The 21,841-nt window shown below is 40.2% G+C and overlaps 1 protein-coding gene across 6 annotated transcripts in view; it reads right to left on the bottom strand.

Moving 5' to 3' along the window:
• Positions 1-21,841, bottom strand: part of LOC122555933 (inactive N-acetylated-alpha-linked acidic dipeptidase-like protein 2) — a 941,631-nt gene that overhangs the window by 440,374 nt on the left and 479,416 nt on the right. For all 6 annotated transcript variants that reach the window (XM_043702221.1, XM_043702219.1, XM_043702220.1 and 3 more), the window contains one exon: positions 7,157-7,276. In XM_043702221.1, the coding sequence (XP_043558156.1) occupies positions 7,157-7,276 (120 nt within the window). The remainder of the gene's footprint in view (positions 1-7,156; positions 7,277-21,841) is intronic.

Raw genomic sequence — 21,841 nt, 5'->3', positions numbered from 1 at the left:
AGTGTATGAAAAATCTGTTGTGGTGGTTCTATATCAGGCAATTACTTTGTGGCAGACAGTGACTGAGTTACTTAAGCACAAACATTAGAAGTGATCTTGCAGATGGTTTTCTATAATCTGACTTATTTACAGTACACAATTACGGAATCTGATTGACTTCATAGACAGACTGGAGGTCATCAATCTCTGGAACATAATTAGATGAAGGGACTCTACAACAGCACAGCATCATACAGCACGGATCTACATTTAACAGAACAACATTTACATAGATAGGAGTTATTCTTCTACTTCAAAGAAAATAAATTACTTAATCATGAACAATTATTTGCAACCTGAAAGTTACAATTCCCAACTTCAATATCTCTCTCAACACACAACACACAAGTTCTGACTGACCTGTAGCTGTGTTAACAATAACTGTGGTGTTCCAGGCAGCAGAATGATACAGAGGAGCAGGAAAATCATTCCTGATCATTCCTGATTAAGGGCTTTTGCCTGAAACGTCGATTTTCCTGCCTCACGTATGCTGCCTGACCTGCTGTGCTTTTCCAGCACCATTCTAATTTTCACTGTGATCTCCAGCATCTGCAGTACTCATTTTCGCCTAGCAGAAAGATACATTATAGTTGGGATTTTCTCCTGCAAAATAATGGGGAAGCTGGTGGGAAAGAAAACTGACTGGGCAGGTTGGCACCAGGGATGTAATTGTTACTTCCTGGCATGTCACAAATCAATATGGGTTTACCTTTGCAATTAAGGCCCTTAAGTGGACAATTAACAGCCACATTTAACAGCCCCTTGACATCACTAGCCAGATAGATTGTGTTCCTGGCAGGTGTGAAAGTGTTTCTGGGACGATGTGTGGGAAGGGTCTACGAATTGAATCACCCAACTCTTGCCTCTAAGCTTCTTTACCCTTCCTCTCCCCATGACTCTCCATCCTAGGATTCTCTCTCACCATATCACCACTTCCCTCGCCTACTGCTCTAAACCTTGCATGTTGCTGTGTACCCAACTGTCTCAGTCTTCAAAGTGGCATAGCTGCTCACAGTCAAACATTTGATAAAGTCACTTATGGTAGGCTGGTCCAGAAGATTAAGTTATATGGGATCCACAGTGAATTAGTAGGTTGAATACAGAATTGGCTTTGTCATTGAAGGCAGAGGGTAGTTTTTTGACTGAGCTCTGTGACCAGTGGTGTTCCACAAGGATCAGGGCTGGGATCTCTGTTGTTTGTAAATTATATCAATAACTTGGATGAAAATGCAGGTGGTCTGATGAGTAAGTTTGCAGACAATATGAAAATTGGTGGAGTTGTGGATAATGACAAAGGTGCTTCCAGGAAATCTTTTGGTGCCAATATGTAGATAGGTAGTGCTGGCCCTAGTCCTAGGGATTGAAGTCTGTCAAGTGGTTAAAGTTTCAGTAAGCGAGCATTTTTGGGATATCAACCAAGTTTCAAAGTCATCATGGAAGTGGATAAGGATCGTACAGAAATTAAGTGCCTAAATTAGGGGAAGGCCGATTTTCAATATCATTAGACAGGATCTGGCAAAAATGAGAGCAGATATTTGCAGGTAAGTCTACGTTTGAAAAGTGGGAGTCTTTTAAAAATAGGATTGTGAGAATTCAGGGCCAGCATGTTCTTCTAAGGTGAAGGAAGAGGGCAGCAAGTCCAGGGAACGTTAGATATCAAGGGATATTGAGAGTTTGATAAAGAAAAAGAAGGAAGCATATGTCCACTCTTCCAGACCAAAGGGGCAACCTGTGTATGGAGCCAATGGACGTGGATGAGGTCTTAAATTAGTACTTCTTATCCATATTCACAGAGGATAAAGACATTGCAGCCAGGGATTTCAGTTGGGATGGTGAAGTACGAGAACCCTTTAAGATTAATAAGAAGGAGATAGTGGATGTTTTAGCGGGCACATAGATGTACAGTTGTACTTTTATTACATAGTATAATGACCTTGCTCTGATAAAAGAATGTCTTTTGAAGTGTTACCATGAGCATCCACCACGGGGAATCTTTGTTCACTTCTGTGTTTATAAAATTAGTATCTTTCTCCAAGAAATCTTTCATTGCATCACTCACAGTTAAATAAGAGGCAGGATTTTCTCAGGGCAACAGTCTGGAAAGCCCGGAGATAACTCTGTCTTGGCAGCTTGAGGGAGCCCCTGCTATTTTAAGCATGCCTTGCAGCTGTTGAGCTGCTGTTGGGTTCTCGTCCCATTATATCTACTTGTAGTATTGTTACTGGTCAGCTGATGAGAAATTATTTTAGTAGGATTGGGATGTTAAACCACCTAATGTCCAATGGTTGGGATTTTCCCTTTTTTTTGGTTACAGTGTGTAGGGGAGGATGTAATATGAGTCACCTCTCCTTCCCCACTGCCAGCAATGAGAGACTACAGTGGAAGTGGGTTTTACAATGCATCGCTTCCTGGGACAGTGACATCCCACCCTGCGTACAGCTCCAAGCCATGCAGAGGTCTACAGCCACTGAACACAGAACAGTATAGCACAGGAATCTTTGGGCCCATCATGTCTGCACTGACCATGATGCCATTTTAAACTAATGTCAGCTGCCTGCACATTGTCTGTATCCCTCTATTTGCTGCCTGTTCATGTATCTGTATAAATGCCTCTTAAACATTGCTGTCATACATACTTCTACCACCTCCCCTGCCAGTGCATTCCAAGCATCTATGGCCCTCTCTTTAAAAACACATCGGTTTGACTCATACATTTTTGAATCTTACCCCCTACCCCCCCAACCTTAAACCTGTGACACTTAATATTTGACATTTCCAACTTGGGAAAAAGACTCCAACTATCCACTTTATCCATGCCTCTCATAATAACATAATACTTATATCTACCTATCTACATATTGGCACCAAAAGATTTCCTGGAAGCAATTGAAAAATTCAGCCCAATTTAATCCTTTCATACCAATGTGATCCGAGCTGTTAATGTTATCAATGTTAGCAAAGCTGAATTCCTCTACAACTCTAACCATGTTTCGCTCACACCTTTCTGTGATTTGCTCTTCTTTCTCCTTCTGATTGTTAGGAGGCCCGTAGTATAAAGCCAGCAACATTATCACTCCTTTTTTTAATTTATAAGCTCTACCAGATGGCATTGTTTGAAGACCCTTATGATTGCAGCAATGGTTTCCTTTATCAGTACTGCAAAACCTCCACCTCTCTTACTTAGCACCACCCACCTGTCATATCGTACCTGAAACTTCAATACCCTGGAATGTTGAGCTGCCAGTCCTGTCCTTCCTTCAAACATGTCTCAGCAATTGCAACAATATCAGATTCCAACACGCTGATCAATATTCTGAGCTCATCCACCTTACTGGTCAGGCTCCTTGCATTAAAATGGATACAATTTAGCTTTCTACACTTTCAATGTTCCTTATCCTGCCCAAATCTTCTCTGCCTACTGAAGTGTCCTAATAGTCCATCTACATCTAATTGGACCTTGCTGCTGACTTTACATGTTCTCTGTGCCCCATGCCCTTGTCAAATCAATTTAAATCCTCCCCAACAGCAAGGGCAAACCATCCAACAAGGATATTTAACCCATTTCGGTCCTGGTTAAAAATAAGCTCTCTAATTAGAAGAGGCACATCTCTCCATGATATCTTGGTGCTTTACGTAATAATCCTGGAGCTAATAATAAAAATGGAATTTGTTGATTTTTTTTATTCATTCATGGGTTGACGGAATCTCTGGCTAGGCCAGCATTCCTGACCTATCCCTAATTACCCAGAGGATAGTTAAGAGTCAACCATGTTGCCGTGGATCTGGAGTCACATGTAGGCCAGACCAGATAAGGATGGCTGTTTCCTTCCCTAAAGGACATCAGATAGGTTTTTTTTGACAATCGACAATAGATCCATAGACCCTTAATTCCACATTTTCATTGAATTCAAATTCCACCATCTGCCGTGTCAGGATTTGAAAATTACTTGCGTCTCTGGATTAATAGTCCAGCATAACACCACTAGCCTATTGCCTCCCTTCAGCAACAGTAAATCAGTGGCCTTGATGAAGGGTTTATGCCCAAAACGTCGATTATCCTGCTCCTTGGATGCTGCCTGAGCAACTGTGCTTTTCCAGCACCACACTCTCGACTCTGATCTCCAGCATCTGCAGTCCTCAGTTTCTCCTCGCCTTGATGATATCACCTCATATGGCATAAAAACCCATATTGTTACCTACAGTGCACAGTGTGTTGTTCTAGAAGTACATTAAGATATTTGCATATATCAAATACTTCCTGGAAGTTTACCATAGTTGTAGAACAAAGTAATGAACATTTGAATTAAAATGTCTCTTTTCCTGCAGTGCCCTGATTGGTCCAACTATCGGTACTTTCAACACTTCATCAGTAACACGCATTTCCAGTTGATTTGAAGTCAGTGTGCAGACATAATACTTCAATTTTACTTATTTGGTTCTTTCCATTTCTTGTACTAGCCATAATTTATGGCACATGATTGTCAGATTTAGTACTAATTTTTGTGAACTTATGAGTGTTTTCAATGCCTAGACAAGCATTTGGAGTTACTGTACCTCATTTAAATCTAACTTAATCATACCGAGGTGAAAAAGGTAGGTGACCTAGCTGCCTCAACTGCTCAACTGTTGTTTTATGAGCTGGCACTGAACTCACAAAATGCTCGTTACTGGTTGAAGATTGGGGTCAAAGCAAGACTGAAACATTGCAGCCAGCTCATTCATTATATCTGGACACAATAATGTCCTACTGTAAATTAACATCCAATTTATGAGCACTCTGTAATTTCAGAATTAGTAATTCAAGGTCATTCTGCTGTCTTTTTCGATTCTTACCACAAACTTCATTCGAAAACCACCAAATCAATTCCTTTCTCTAACAACTACCTGAACTGTGCAAAATAACTTTCACTCATATGAGGTGATCACCCATCCACATGTCAACCCCATAACGAAAATCATCCATTTGCATCCTCTAACATCCTCTGACATTGCCCCACCTCAGCTTATGTGCAACTAAACGCTCATCCATGCATTTGATACTTCTATTGTAACACATTCTTTTTCAGCTTCGCACTCTCATAAATTTGAGATCATTCAAATTCTGCTTCTTGTGCGCTAATGTCCATCAAATTTCCTTCACCTATCATCCCTGATCTTACTGACCTCCAGTGGTTCCTGAATAAGCAATGGTGCAGCTTTTTTCATGTTTCACAATCACTCCATAAACCTTACTCTTCCACATCTCTATATTCTCCACTAATATCTATTCTCCCATTCTGAGCTCTTGCATATTCTCTATCTTAATTGCCCCTCCATTGACACCTATTTTAAATGCTGAAGCCTTAAAATCTAGAATTTTTTTTTCAAACTTCTCCATCCAATCCATCTATCTTTCCTACTTTAAAATGTTCCTTAAAACTTTTTTTTCTCATACTTTGGTCATCCACGCTATTATTTCCTTATATGGCTCAGTCAAAAGTTGTTTGATGATGGTCTGCAAACTCTGGTACGATTCCAGCGAGTGGGAATACTGAAGAAGTCAGAATCTAAATCTGGTTTGATTGACCATCAGTTTTAATGTTGTTATTTGCTTTCTGTAGTGGTCAATCATTGAACATATTCATAAGAGACTGCCAATGGACTTTAAACATCAAAGTCTATTGCACACAAAAGCAAAGAAAACCACAGAACTATTTCAAATGGTCTCATTACAAATATCAGAAATAAAGATTTAACCCTTTTACCCTCAAAAACAACCTTACAAAACTGCAATTACAACTTTTCCAATTTATCATGGCACAGTAGTGCACATTCAAACCATTCAAGCACAAGGAACAAATATGCTTTGAGCACTCCAAATATCACCTGAGAACAATATAAGAAGTAGACCATCCATTTGTCAAGCCTGTTGCCCCATTCAATTCAATTAGATCATAGCCAATCATCTATTTCAGGGCATCTTTCATGCACTATTTTCATAGCCCTTGATGTCATTAATCTTTACAAATTTGATTTCTGTCCTGAATGTGCTCAAAGATTAAGCTGCCACAGCTCTCTGGGGATTCATCACCCTTTGTGTGAAGAAATTCCTCCTTATCTCATTCTTAGTGGCAGACTCTTTAATTTGAGATTATCAATCCTTTTTCATGCTTACTGTCATCGACTCATAGAAAATGAGTAAGCCTTGACCCAAGGAATCTTTCCTCTTCTTTAGTTCTCTGTTGAAGTCAATGGTGTGGCAAAGGGCAATAGCGTCATGATTGCTTTACCAACACTCAGATGTAGCATGTAGGATCATCAGACATGATTTGGAGATGCCGGTGTTGGACTGGGGTGTACAAAATTAAAAATCACACAACACCAGGTTATAGTCTAACAGGTTTAATTGGAAGCACACTAGCTTTCGGAGCGACACTCCTTCCACCTGATGAAGGAGCGTCGCCCCAAAAGCTAGTGTGCTTCCAATTAAGCCTGTTGGACTATAATCTGGTGTTGTGTGATTTTTAACTTTGATCATCAGACAGGCATCACAGTCAATTAGAAAATTGTCTGAGTGGTTCTAGAGTTGTTACCTTTGTTGTTGTGAAGTGATATGTCAGATTATCTGTTTTATAGATTTATCTGAATTAGTAACTTTGACTATATGTTTTCCAACTCCAGAATTTATCAAGGAATCTGTCAAGAACACGTGATGTTAAATTTATTGAATTTAATTTCTTGAGTCTTTATAATGGCACACATGTAGTGTTTAATGTATACTTCTAGCAATTTTGTACCTGTTGGGTTAATCAGGCCATCTGAATGACAACACAGGTTTTCACTCAAATATTCCCTAATATGAATAAATCTATGAAAGTAAAGGTTGTATTAATGGATGGCTTTTATGCAATGAGAGCTAAGTTAGTGATGAGTATAAAATGTAAATGTATATAAAGGTATATGTTATTTTATAATCTAAAATAGCATTTATTTGACAATAATTCTTTATCCACTTTGTCTTTCATGTTTATATTTTCAATGGTAATTAATCCGGTTACTTGCCACTTTGCACCACAATTAAAAACAATTAGCATATTGTCTGAATGTAAAACTAAATTCAGGATTTTTCACATCTTACCTTGTATAATAAAGGTGCCTTTCCAAGTTTAATTAGTGCAATTTTTTTGGTAACATCGGTGCTTGATTGAAGTTGGAGCAGATCATCAATTGTTCCATATTGTACATCAATGATCTCTGCCTGAAAATGAACATTTTCAATATTCATTAAATAGTTCCTGCTGTTGCATATGATAGTTTAACTGGTTAATTGTTATACTGGCATAAAATACTGTCAAAAATAGGTGCTGGTATTAGTTTAATATTAATCTTTACAAGTTGTGAAAAATTCCTAAGGAGTGTTTCCAATATCAGCTAGAAAAAAGATCTATGTAATCCAATTAGTTTAAACATCAAAATATGTCATAGTATAGAAAAAGAAGTAAAGGGTGAGAAATGTTCTATCAATTCATGAAAGAAGCTGTATGTATAACATTGTTATTACTCATGATTCGGAGATGCCGGTGTTGGACTGGGGTGTACAAAGTTAAAAATCACACAACACCAGGTTATAGTCCAACAGGTTTAATTGGAAGCACTAGCTTTCGGAGCGACACTCCTTCATCAGGTGATTGTCACCTGATGAAGGAGTGTCGCTCCAACAGCTAGTGTGCTTCCAATTAAACCTGTTGGGCTATAACCTGGTGTTGTGTGATTTTTAACATTGTTATTACTCAGCAGTGCTAATACAGCCAAATCTTGTTTATTTCCAATTTCCGTTTCAATACAAATATTTCAAAAGTCCTATTTTCACTTTATACCACAATTCTAATTGTGAGAAATTCATTATCTTGCAATTTCATTTATTACAGTTCCTACTTATATGTAAGTTCAGTGCACAGAAACATCCTCGACATCAGATTTATCACCTTTGAACTTGAAGGACTAGATAAAATGAGAACCAGGTTTAAAAAATGAGCGTTAATGAGAGGACTGGTCACTATGGGTGAAATGTTGTTTGAGTAGTTTGATCTTAAAAGAGCTAAGAAAATCCTGCTTTTCAAATGCCTGCTGCAAACCTAAGCAATGAACCCAGATAGGAAATTGAGTCACACTTTCATTTACAAAAATGAAAACAGAAAATGCTGGAGAAACTCAACAGGTCCGATGGCATATGTGGGGAAAGAATACAAGTTTATGTTCTGGGTCCAATATAACTCCTCTTCATCCAAAGAACCAAAATTTTGTTTGACAATGCTCATGTGAAGTGTTTTTTCAACTTTTGGCTATGGTATGATCTCAGCTGTTGATAATACTGGAGAAGTTAACTGTTAATTCAAAACATAACTGCTTTTTTCTGCTCAGATTCTGAGAGATCTGTTAAGCTTCTCAAACACGATATTTTACTTTAGAACTCCAGCATCCGCAGTACTTTATTTGCTTGTTTACAAAAACCTATGAGATAAAAAAACTAGCTAGCAACAATCCTGATTAAACTACAATGCTTGTTAGCACCTGATTGCACTTATAATGGTACAAGAAAATTAGCTCCTATATCCTACCTCATCAAACATATACAGACAGAAACAAGATAAGTGCTAGAAAATTTAATAAAAGAACCCCCAACATCATTGCTGTGAGGTAAGCAAACTGGTTGGTTTAATCAACATCTTCCAAGATTTGAGAAAGACTAATCTGACATTAGATTCCTGAAGAAGGGCTTATGCCCGAAACGTCGATTCTCCTGTTCCCTGGATGCTGCCTGACCTGCTGCGCTTTTCCAGCAACACATTTTCAGCCCTAATCTGACATTAGAGGCAATTGATAAGAGATAAACTAGGGAACCTCAGTACAGAATTAAGGGGTGTTCATTTCACATTTACTTGCAAAGGAATTTCTTTTGTCAGAGGGTGCTGAATGTCTGGAATTCCTTACCCCTGAGAGTTGTGGAGGCTAGAACACAAAGTATTTGAGAAGTAGGCAGATAGATTTTTGAAATATCAAGGAGTTGAGGGCTATGAGGAGCTGGCACTAAAGTGAAATTGAGGGCAGGGCAGATCAACCCTGATCATATAGGATGGAGAGATAAGCCTGAGGGACCGAAGAATCTACACCTGCTCCTACGTCTTATGTTCTTATGATTGGGATACCAATGATTCAAACAAATTTGATAAAGGAGAAACTTTCAGTAACAAAATGCATGAAACAAACAACATGACAGTGATAACACATTTTGTATATTTTGCGACAGAAATGAATGGAAGGTAATGTTATAATGTGAAATTTAATTATGGCAGGTAACAGCTTTGAATCAGAAGCAGCACACCCATCTGTTCAGTGAGTAGATTGTGAGCTTCTTTCTTTCTACCAGATTTACAAACAAGATCCACGCTATCGCTTTCGTACATTATTTCAATCTGCTTTAAAACTAATTTAGTGAGACAGAAGTGAAGACACCTTTTATTTGCTTAAACAGAAACTTTTTATAAAAAAACTTGTTTGACATAGCATACCTCCATGACGGATGGAATGTGAACCCCCGACATGCTAGTCCAGAGGTACAGAAATTACGATTGTGCCACATTAGAAAAAGAACGGAGAATAAGTAGCTCCTGAGACTGTCCAGGGATGTTATTACACATCTCTGGAGCAGGTGGGACTTGAACCCATGTCTCATGGATTCGATGTAAGGACACTACCACTGCATCACAACAGGCCTTCACTACTCAGTCTTCAATATTTTCTAATGAACTTATTCAGAGATATAATATCACACCTCTAGAATAGATGGGACCTAAATCCGTGCCCAATGGCTCAAAGATAGGAACCTATTACCCAATCTCTGTTTCTTTCAATAACTATTCAGTCTTGCCTTTTTTCACACACCAGTTACATTTGTTCCCCCTTTATATCAACCCAGTCAGCTAATTATTCAATTAACTCCACACACCTATTTAACTCCTTGCTGTATCAACATATTCTTAAATGGGTCCAGTAGTCTGAGAAGTGGTTTTGTAACATACTAAACTGTGAAATTGTCTGGTCTCTCTTTAGACATACAAGATCCCATGTTATGATGAGCTAGCATGAAAGACATGATTTGGAGATGCTGGTGTTGGACTGCGGTGTACAAAGTTAAAAATCACACAACACCAGGTTATAGTCCAACAGGTTTATTTGGAAGCACTAGCTTTCGGAGCGCTGCTCCTTCATCAGCTAGTTGTGCAGTGTAAGATATGGGAGGGTTGTGTCTTTGAGAGGGTGTGTGTATGAGTGTAAAGGGGTATACGTCTGTGAGACAGTGCGTGTATGAGTGTGGGAATGTATGTGTGAGTGTATGAGAGAGGGTCTGCATCAGTGTATGGGTGTGTAGGGGAGTGTGTTTGTAGGACGGCCTGTGTGTGTGCATCTATCAGTATGCGTGTACGCAAATGTGTGTGTGCGTGTGCGTGTATAGTGCAATGAGGTCACCTGTAGTGTGACATGAACCCAAGGCCCCAGTTGAGGCCATCCTCATGGGTACCAAACTTGGCTATAAGCCTCTGCTCTGCCACTTTTTGTTGTTGCCTATCCCAAAGTCCGCCTTGGAGGACAGTCACCCAATGGTCTGAGGTCGAATGTCCTGGACTGCTGAAGTGTTCTCTGACTGAGAGGGAACACTTCTCTCTGTTGGTTGTTGTGAGGTGTCCATTCATCCATTCCTGTAGCCTTTGCTTGGTCTCGCCAATGTACTATGCCTCAGGTAATCTTGCCTGCAGCGTATGAGGTAGACAATGTTGGCTGAGTCACATGAGTACCTGTCACGTACATGGTGTGAGGAGTCCCCACGTGTAATGGTGGTATCCGTGTTGACACTCTGACACGTCTTGCAGTGTTTACCGTGACAAGGTTGTATGGTGTTGTCCTGAAAGCTGGGCAGTTTGCTGTGAACAATGATCTATTTGAAGTTTGAGGACTGTTTAAAGGCGAGAAGTAGAGGTGTGGGGAAAGTCTTGGCGACGTTCTTATCCTCAATGATAATGTGTTGCAGGTTGTGAAGAACATGGCGTAGGTTTTCGGCTCCTGGGAGGTACTGGACAACGAAGGGTACCCTGTCGGTTGTAGCTCGTGTCTGTCTCCTGAGGAGGTCATTACAATTTCTCGCTCTGGCACATTGGAACTGGCGGTTGATGAGTTGAGCATCGTCAGGTTTATTTATACTCCTCAACATGGTTTATTTATATTACCTGATAAAGGAGCATCATTCCAAAAGCTAGTGCTTCCAAATAAATCTGTTGGACTATAACCTATAACTATAACCTAGTGTTGTGTGAATTTTAACTTTGTACACCCCAGTCCAACACCAGCATCTCCAAATCATGACTACCATCAACACCACTAACATCTGGCTTAAAATGGAGAGGATCTCTAAGATCGACACAGACATCAAGTTTACTGCAGGAAAACAGGAAAGAACCCAAAAGGAATACAGATCACAAGCCCGCTCAAGTCAACCTGCAACACAGACTATGCTGAGAGATTTTGCCACCGCTCCTCTTGCAAACTCCTCAATCATCTCGTGCACCAACTCTACAGCAGGTGCCACAACCTTGAAATTAAGATGGGTCCATGCTGTCAGCCTGCACTCAGGATACAGGAGTACAGTTACGGGCCAAACAGGTAAGGCGACAAAACTACACCATGTACATGCACACCAAGAACAAGAAACTGGAGAAACTTGGCATCACCACCAGCAGTAGCCAAGCCCACCCTGGCACCACAGTGAAAAATGTTATCACTGCAGGGAAATCGATCGTCAATTTATCAGACCACACCCTTCAACCCTCTTAGCAGGAGTCTCAATTTCTGCTCCACCACCAAAATGGACCACATTGGCCTTGCAGCAGACTCTGAGGAATTCATCAGACGAATGAGACTCCAGGAATTCTTTTGAGATGCCAGCAATGATCCACGGTGAGCCCACCGAGAAACCGGAACAGTCATCACGGTGATCCGGAGAAGAGCGACCAAAGAAGGAGTCAACTTGGACCCCACTGGAGAGCCGCTGCCCTGGGCTTGACATGTATGCTCAAACTGTCAGGAAATATATAAATGCCAGGTTCATCAGCCGTACCCACAAGGTACAGCAAAACATCACCCGGTCACAATGCAATACCATCCATGCTCGCAAAACCAAACACAACATTGTCATCAAACCAGCAGATAAAGGAGGAGCCATCGCATTCAGAATAGAACAGACTACTGCAAGAAAGTGTACCAACAACTAAACCACCAGGAACACCACAGGCAACTACCAGCCGATCTGACCAAAGAGCGCCCCCGTGACCAGGAATATGGATCCAGTCCTTCAGCATTCCCTACATGCCCTCATCCCATGTACTTCTCACATAAGTGACTTCTACTGCCTTACGAAGATACAGAAAGACAATACACCAGGACGTCCCATTGTATCAGGCAATGGGTCTCTGTGTGAGAACCTCTCTGGCTATGTCGAAGGCATCTTCAAACCCATTGTTTCGGGAACCCCTGTACAACCTTCTGTCACGACAATTCAGATTTCTTACAGAAACTCAGCACATACCACCAGTCAAACCGGGAACATTCCTCATCACAACAGATGTTTCAGCACTCTACACCAGCATTCCCCACAATGACAGCATCTTTCTTCGTCTGCACGCATGTTGAATGGTAGGGCCGGCTAGAGGGGCCAAATGGCCTATTCCTGCTCCTATTTCTCAGATATCGCACTCTACACCAGCATTCCCCACAATGACAGCATCGTGGCAACAGCCTCAGTACTCAACACCAACTGCCAATCTCCGAGCACCGTCCTACAACTCATCTGCTTTATCCTCGATCACATTTTCCCCTTTGACAACAAGTTCTTCATCCAAACACATGGAACAGCCATGGGGACCAAGTTTTTGCACCCAAAAATGCCAACATTTTCATGCACAGGTTCGACCAAGACTTCTTCTCTATGCAGGACCTCCAACCAACACGATACACCAGGTACACTGATGACATTTTCTTCCTCTGCACGCATGTTGAATGGTCGGGCCGGCTAGAGGGGCCAAATGGCCTATTCCTGCTCCTATTTCTCAGATATCCCAGAAAGCAGGACAGTGTCAGAACCCCACAAGAATGAATGAATTGGAAATTTATCTCATTGATGCTTTTGAAACCACTGGTTATCACATTTCTATCCATTATATGGCAAGTATACTATAACTACTTATTTGGCTATGAAGCAAATTGGAAGGTTTGAAAGTAGAAAGGTATTATATAAATGCAAGACTTTCCTTTTAATTTGCTTTAATTTTAAAGAACACTATGAATACTCCATGTCATCTAATTAAGTTGTTTTCCTCCACACACTGTACAGTGGGAGGTATTTTCACAGTAAGAATCCAAGCATGAGGCTCTTAATTGAGTGTGCATTTGGCAAGCAGTACCAACCACCAAGGAACCATTACAGTGATTAAGAACACATTATTCAGCTCATCTATTTGTTTATTGGTGGGAAAAAAATATTTCCTCTTATTTTTGACACAAGTCTATCTCATCATCACTTGAAATAGTCACTATGATACACATTACGGCATAAAGTGATGACTGTCCAGCTAATCTCCCTTTCCTAGAGACATATTACTCAAGATCAGATGCAAATAGTTGCTCATAATATACTTTGCCTTTTATTGCAGATTTACTGATGAATAGCACATCTCTGATCTGCTGAAGTTGAAATGTGTTTCCATAATGTTGTAGCCAGTAAAGTCTCCTAATAATTATATACCAGTTTATTTCATCAAGGATAGTTAATTTCAAGCTAAAATAATTATCTCAGATCAGTATAACGGATCATAGAGCAGCTCGTGTGGTTCAGTAGTAGTCACTACCTCTGAGCCAGGGCGCCTAGTTTCAAATCCAACCTGCTCCAGAGATGTGCCATAACATCTCTGAATAGATTGGTTAGAACATACCTCCAGGGCTCATAGAAACTCAATTAGTTTGGTCTCACTGGCATAAACTCCTGACCATGTCATCTGGCAGTCAGCGGGAAGTGGTCCCCTGGCCAGTAAGATGGGGAAGTAAGAGGCTGGTAATCGGAATCAGACAAAATGATCTCTGGCATGAAGGTTAAGTTCTGAAGAGTACAATTTTTAAAGGCTCCCAATCATAATGAGGAGGTTGAGGAAACAGACTCAAAACTCGGGTAGTCCAAGTTTGGGCCTTGGGGACCACTGATGTTCTTCTGGCTCACAATATAATAAGAAGTGATATTTCACTAAAACTCCTTCTCGCACTAATGTGGTTCAGGATCCATTTTCCCAAAACTGTTAGGTTGGCACGGAAGTTGTAACTGCACCTCCACCCTTCATTAAAATATTAGACTAATATTGTAGTTGCAGATTAGTGACAAAATTGAAAAGCAGTCAGCATATTTTAGAAAAAATCCTTATGACTTTATGAAGACAGTAAATAAGTTATGTATTTGCATGCCCATGCCAAGTTTCCAACAGACATGGGGTGGCAGGCAGCATGGCAAGGCATGGGTTAAAAGTCTTACTGCACAGGAAGTCATTCAGCATTTTATGAGCATTCTGGTTTAGTGCAATCTCCTGCCATTTCCCTGTATCCTGGATGTTGTTTATTCAAACAGCCATCTAATGCCAATTTGAATGCCTTGAATGAATCTACCTCCAGTGCATGTCCCACCAGTGTGCATTCCAGAGTCAACCCTTTCATTTTGTGAAGACATTTCTTCATACACTAAATTTGCTTCTTTTGCTCTTGATCCTTTTGTGAGTGGAGTTCTATGCATCAAAGTTTCCCCTAATTTTTCTCGCTGCTGTGCAGATCTCTGAGGTCCGTGCGTGGCACTGCACATTGACCCACCAATCAGAGTGTGCCGAGCTGTATGACCATGTTGTGAATGTTGCTGTCCGTCTGTCTGGGAAAAGTCATCTTCTCAGCACTCACTCCAACAAAACAATGCGCATCATAATTGGAATGCTGCATCCCCATCCTCCAGCATCAGTCCTCACAAGCATCATTTCCCCACACCTCCACACAACAACACACACAAGCTGGCTACTGACCATCCATGCTATGGCTACAGGTTGGTGGAGGCTGGTCGACATGGCCAAACAGGTGGGCCTGATCTTGGCAAGGGGAGGAAGGACTCTGAAATTTTGTTGGAGTGGTTTTAGTGAAGAGGATCAAATTAGAAAAATGTGCAGTTGCAGACAGGCTTTTGCTTTCACCATTTTTTTTGACAAACACTGATTATGAATAGAAACGCAGCCAGGCAGCAGGGCTTCAAGCATGGAAACATTATGAAAAAAGTCACAAATATTTTCCTCTACTGACAGCTAGTAACACCTCAAATTGAATGTTTTAACTTGGTGGGTGATTTATAGGTATTTGTGCCAATCGTTTGTTAATGCACATTGTCACAAAATGCCAGTTATTAGTTTGGCAGAGGATCGTGGTACATGAACAAATTATCCATTTCAGAAATGGCCTGAATGCAAACAATATAACTGGTCCTCCTGCTGGGCAATCAAAATAATATATTGACAACAGGCACTAATGCTGCTCTAATTGAGCGTGTATCCATTTCTGGATAGTAAATTCTCTCAATTGGGCAAGGAGTTTGCATGTACTCCGACCACAAGACTGGAACACAAACAAAATAAAAATGTTGTCAAGGTGATTCAGTGGGAGCAGTAATTTAATTTTGGATGTAAAAATGAGAGCTCTTGACCTTTGCAATGAAATGATCTGGAACGATGAGTATGCTGTTAATGGACTTACCCTTGTTAACCCATGACAAAGGCTTACTGTAAATTCATAACTGCAGGCCACATTCAGGAAAATAATGACTGTTTTAAACTATAAACTGAATCAATGCATCCTAAGTTATCAAATTTGAGTAAAGTTCCTGCAACACCATCTCAAAAAATCTTTTGTCATTTCTATTCTTTTGGTTGTTCAGGTTGACAAAACATAAAATACCCTTGCAATTAGATTTCCAAAATCTCAAATATTCTGTTGATTGCAAAGGACAAGTATTGGAGCAAAACAAGGCTGAACTATTTAATCTTCTTTAAGCAATGTTGTCATAGATACTAACATTTTAGTATAACAAAATCACCAAAAAAACATTTTTATTTTCAAGAAGCCCTTTACATCACTTATTGTATTCTTTGACAGTACCACTATGCTAAACAGGTAGATACAGAACAGATCTAACAGCTCAAACCAGGCATTCATGAGACACCATGGGCCATCAGCTCAACCATAATTGTACTCAAACATTTCCCTCACCCTACAATCAAACAATTAAACCAGCAACTCAACTCGTGATCAACGAGAAGGGCATAACCGGAGCAATATCAGTATAATCAAAAATGAACATCCAGACTGGTGACATTACAGCACGGGGTATACGTATGCTAAACAGTGGAAACAAAATGCAGTCACCATCACAAAACAATGCCACAACCAATGGATCTGAGCAAAGCTCTGCATCCTGTCAAAACTAGTTGAGAATGGTGGGAAACAGTTAAACTACTAATGGGAGGAGCAGGCTTTTGTATATGGGTCTGAAAGAGTTAACACTTGACTAAATAGCGAACACTACTCACTGATGACATCATGACAGCTTGCTTGCAATGAAGAAGGAGCTTAAAGGAGCCAAAGCTAGAGTAATTGTGGTCTTAAACATTTCTATAGTAAAACAAATCATATTCATGTAATGTGTAAATACTTGCAGAGATACAATATAATTCATTTTGTTGCTCAACAAGAACCTCCTCGTTAGGCCAGAAAGGTGAATATTATAATTCGCACTACATCATGTTGGACTTGAAGAAACCCACACTCATGGGTCAACAGTGGTTTTTAACCACAAGATAGTGAGCTACATTGATCTGCACTACTTCTAAACAGTGCAAACTAAGGACAATTAGAATTTAGGTCTTCAAGAAAGGCAGGGAAAAATATGCTGATGACACTGAAGGCTTCAAGAGAAACAGATGATTCCGATTGGTGACAATACCAGAACTCCAGAAACCTTGTGGTAACACTCAACACAGAAGAAAACTTCAGAGAATGAGACAGAAGATATTTCAGTCTAAATGGAAGATGTACAGGAAGCGAAGAAATTGAGTTTCAAGTCACAGGTCTAGGTGATTTTGCAAGGCAGTGTTCTGTGGAAGCTATCCCAACTTCCAGTTGAGCCAGTGAGCTGACCAGGCATTGTGAACTGCAGGAGTCAAGACCAAAAAGCACTTGCACAATTGGGGTAGCTTTAATATCTAGGATTCTGGATAATCCAAGATGGAAGATAGGAAAAGGTTCTGGCTGTAAGAGCTGCTCTTTTTTTGAGGTATTTTAGGTGTTGGAGGTGATTTCCTTGAATTCCAGGAGCAGCATTGTTTAGGAACTTTGGGGAAAAAAGATCAAAACAACAGGACTTTTAAAAGGAGGAAGATAGACAAAAGGCAGCGATCACTTGGTTAGTGAGGGAGCGAGAGCAAGAAACCTACACTGCTAACTGACACAGCAGTGCATCTACACTACTGTCTTTGCTGTTTGAGTTCATGTATCTCTGGACATTGGAGTGGGTCTTGGAAAAATTAACACATAGCTAAATTCACAGCTGAACTTGGAGGAACCTGTGTAGGAGAGCTCACAGCACAGGAACAGATAGGTGCATAGATTTTGAAGTGTAACCTTGCTGTAAGTCTACATTAGTGAGTAGAGTGGGTTCTTCCTTGATTATACATTTTATTGAGATCTGTCTCTTGATTAAATTTTTAAAAATATAAACTATAAGTACAAGTTAGCCTGGAACACTTTTATTAGAGCAATAAGACTGTGCTATTTTCTGGGTCTGTAGGTTGTGAAGGAGTGAAGATGGCCGTTAGTACAGTGATATGCTCTTCCTGTCAGATGTAGGAGTTTCGGGAGAGTTTCCATGTTACTGGTGATTATGTCTGCAGGAAGTGTCTTTGATTTCGAATCCTATCAGATCGCATGGATCAGTTGAAGCAGCAGTTAGAGGCAATAAGTAGTTTTCAAGGGCTAGATAGTGTGATGGATGGCAGTTATAGGAAGGGAGAAAAATCTCAGATACAGTCAGGTAAATGGGTTAACTCCAGGAAAGGTAGAAGAGGGAGGCAGGTAATGCAGGAGTCTTCTGTGGTTATCCGTATCTCAAACATGCTGTTTTGGAAAATGTAACATTATGACACAGGGTAAACCCTCCTGCTTAATTTCAACCAGCAACGCAGAAACAATTTATCCCCTGCAGTAATCTGTAAAAATTCAAGTCGTCAAGAACTATTTAAAGTACAAGTTTACCACTTTATTTATTAACATGTAACAGAGAATAATTAACTAACAACTCCATCCTCGAACCGAACTTTTACCTTCCCCTTCTACAATACCAGTCCAATAAAACACCTAATTAAGGTTTATTAAATTCAACTTTTCAAAAACCTGCCAGATGTCAAATCTGTTAGTTATGTCTTCCTCTTTCTTCTTTTCTTCTTCTTAGGGATTTCTGTTTCACAGGTTACTGATCGAGAAAGGTACCTTTAAAAGAACTATTTTTCTGGGCAGTCTGCAGATGCTGGTGTCTTGGCAGTTCTCCTCCCTCCTGTTCAACTTTCCTAGGTTTTATACCCCAAAGCTTTGGATTGTGCCATTGGCTTTTAAGATTGTCAATATACTCAATTCAAACTTGAATGGAGTTTTTCGGGGTATAATTTAAACTGATTGGCCTAATTCAAATTTGTTTTGTTATCAACACACAACAAGCTAATCGAGTTGTTCAACCAAGAGTTATATTATATGTTGTTCAGAACACTTGGTGCCGTGTCAGGTAGTTCTGTTAGTTTTTAACCCTCTTAAAAGGTACAGTACACCCACATCTTCATAACACCTCCCCCCTTTAAAAAAATGAACCATTGTAATGAAAAGATAGCTTCTTTTTTTTCTATTCTTTAAACACACTACACTAACATACAGATAACTTCAATCCAAGTTCATCTTAACTTCTTCCCATATAACTGTATATATATGTATATAACATGCAATATCAACAAATCTCATCTAAACTTTATCAGTTAAATCAGCAATAACACATCTGCAATTACATTCTTATGACCCACGATATGTACGATTTTAAATTAAAAGTCTGAAACAGAAGACTCCAACAAAACAGTCCCATACTCTTGTCTTTAAAGCATTCTAAGAATGTAAGAGGATTGTGATCCATGTACATCACCATCCCCGACACATTGTTCGTGACTTACACATTAAAATATTGGAAGACCAGTACCAAACGCAATAGTTCTTTTTCGATTGTGGAGTATTTCCTTTGGTGGATGTTGATCTTCTTCAAAAAGTAACCAACTGGCCGACTTTAAAAGGTTTTGAAACGTTTGGTGCAACTAAAACTGGTTTGGTGGTTAATATGGCTTTCAAATGGTCAAATGCCTCCTAGCATTGTTCTGTCCACCGAAACTTTGTGTTCTTCTTCAGCAAATCGGTTAACGGTTTCACCAGATTGCTGAAGTTTGGAACAAAACTTCCGGTAGAATCCGCTGAGTCCTAAAAATTGAAGCACCTCTTTCTTCGAGGTTGGTCATGGAAATTTCTCGATGGCCTTCGTCTTCGAATTCTGTGGGGTCAACCTTCCATGACCGATGTAATGTCGCAAGAATATCACCACAGCTTTCGCGAATTCAGTTTTATATAAGTTTATCTCCAGTTTTGCTTCTCATAGTCATTCAAAGAGCTCTGCCAACTGTACCATGTGATCTTTCCAGGACGTACTAAAGATCACTACATCGTCCAAATTTACTTTACAGTTTATTAACCCAGCCGCAACTCTGTTGATGAGTCTTTGGAATGTGGCAGATGCGTTCTTCATTCCAAAGGGCATCACTTTAAACTGATTAGAGTCATGGAGATGTACAGCACGGAAACAGACCCTTCGGTCCAACTCGTCCATACCGACCAGATATCTCAACCCAATTTAGTCCCACCTACCAGCACCTGGCCCATATCCCTCCAAACCCTTGCTATTCACGAGCCCATCCAAATGCCTTTTAAATGTTGCAATTGTACCAGCCTCCACCACTTCCTCTGGCAGCTCATTCCAAACATGTACCACCCTCTGCATGAAAAAGTTGCCCCTTAGGTCTCTTTTATATCTTTCCCCTCTCATCCTAACCTTATGTCCTCGAGTTCTGGACTCCCCAACCCCAGGGAAAAGACTTTGTCTATTTAACCTATTCATGCCACTCATCACTTTATAAACCTCTACAAGGTCAGCCCTCAGCCTCCAATGCTCCAGGGAAAACAGCCCCAGCCTGTTCAGCCTCTCCCTGTAGCTCAAATCCTCCAATCCTGGCAACATCCTTATAAATCTTTTCTGAACCCTTTCAAGTTTCACAACCATGCAATATTCCAACAGTGGTCTATCCAATATCCTGTACAGCCACAACATGACCTCCCAACTCCTGTAATCAATGCTCTGACCAATAAAGGAAAACATACCAAACACTTTCTTCACTATCCTATCTATCTGCGACTCCACTTTCAAGGAGCTATGAACCTGCACTCCAAAGTCTCTTTGTTCATCATAAAAGGCTCCTTTGAGTACATTTGTGTGTGTCATTGTTGGTGCATTAGCACTGCTGAAGTGCTGCATACTTGTTCCTGGCAAGGACAGTAGTTTGATAGTACCCTTGGGAGTTGAGTTTACTTGCCAATTCACAACAAATGGCAAATCAAGGTTGACAGGTGGGCCAATCCAGTAGAATATGTATTTCCTCAGGATGTGACCTTTCTAGGAATCTGTATTAATAGAGAAATTTGCCTTGATTGCACTTGCAATCCAACCCACAGTTTTGCTGCTGTCACTGGCACTAGAGGTTTGGAAATATTAACATGATTTCCAGAAACACATTCCAAAAATCCCTCACCACTTGTGGATTGGCACCACCCTTAGTCGATGCCTCCATGTTATAGCAAGATCAAACTGGCAGAGAATACTGGGAAAAAAATGATATAATTTAGCAGGGAGAAAACCAGACAACCAGAGCCAAGTATGTGGATAGCTATAGAACACTGGCACTAGCATTTGATTACAGCCAGAAATGCTGAATGTGGACAGTACATTCACAACAGTCCATTGTAGCGAATGACACAGTTAAAAAAGACCACTGCCTTCAAAATAAATCAACAGATGATCAAAGTAACAGGAGGTAAATAAATTCATAGCCCATTTGGGGTTAAAAACACAGAAATTTATTTCGCCAACTCTAATAAAGGCACCTGCCAGTAACCACGCATTAAGCCTAACTTGGTGATGTAACTGGCTTGTCCGACTTTCTCAATACAGTCCTCCAATCTAGAAACTGGATATGACTCCGATTTTGTAATGACGTTGATCTTCCGATAATCCATGCAGAATTGCTGAGTCCTGTCCGGTTTGGGAACTAAGACAATCGGCGAATTTCACTTGCTCTGGCTCAGTTCGATGAGGTCCTTGTCGAGCATGGCGTCCACCTCTATCTGGAGCTGACTGACTTTGAAAGGATTAAGCTGATAGGGGTGTTGTTTTATCGGAACAGTATTCCCTACGTCTATTTCAGGTACAATAGCATTAGTCCTCCCCATCTGATTCTTACATATGTTCTTGTACTGCAGTAACAAATCTTTCAATTGTAAACTATGCTCCTGA

Source organism: Chiloscyllium plagiosum, chromosome 13 (assembly GCF_004010195.1).
Source record: "Chiloscyllium plagiosum isolate BGI_BamShark_2017 chromosome 13, ASM401019v2, whole genome shotgun sequence".
NCBI classification, from domain to species: Eukaryota; Metazoa; Chordata; class Chondrichthyes; order Orectolobiformes; family Hemiscylliidae; genus Chiloscyllium; species Chiloscyllium plagiosum.
This window is presented reverse-complemented; position numbering and strand designations above follow the sequence as displayed.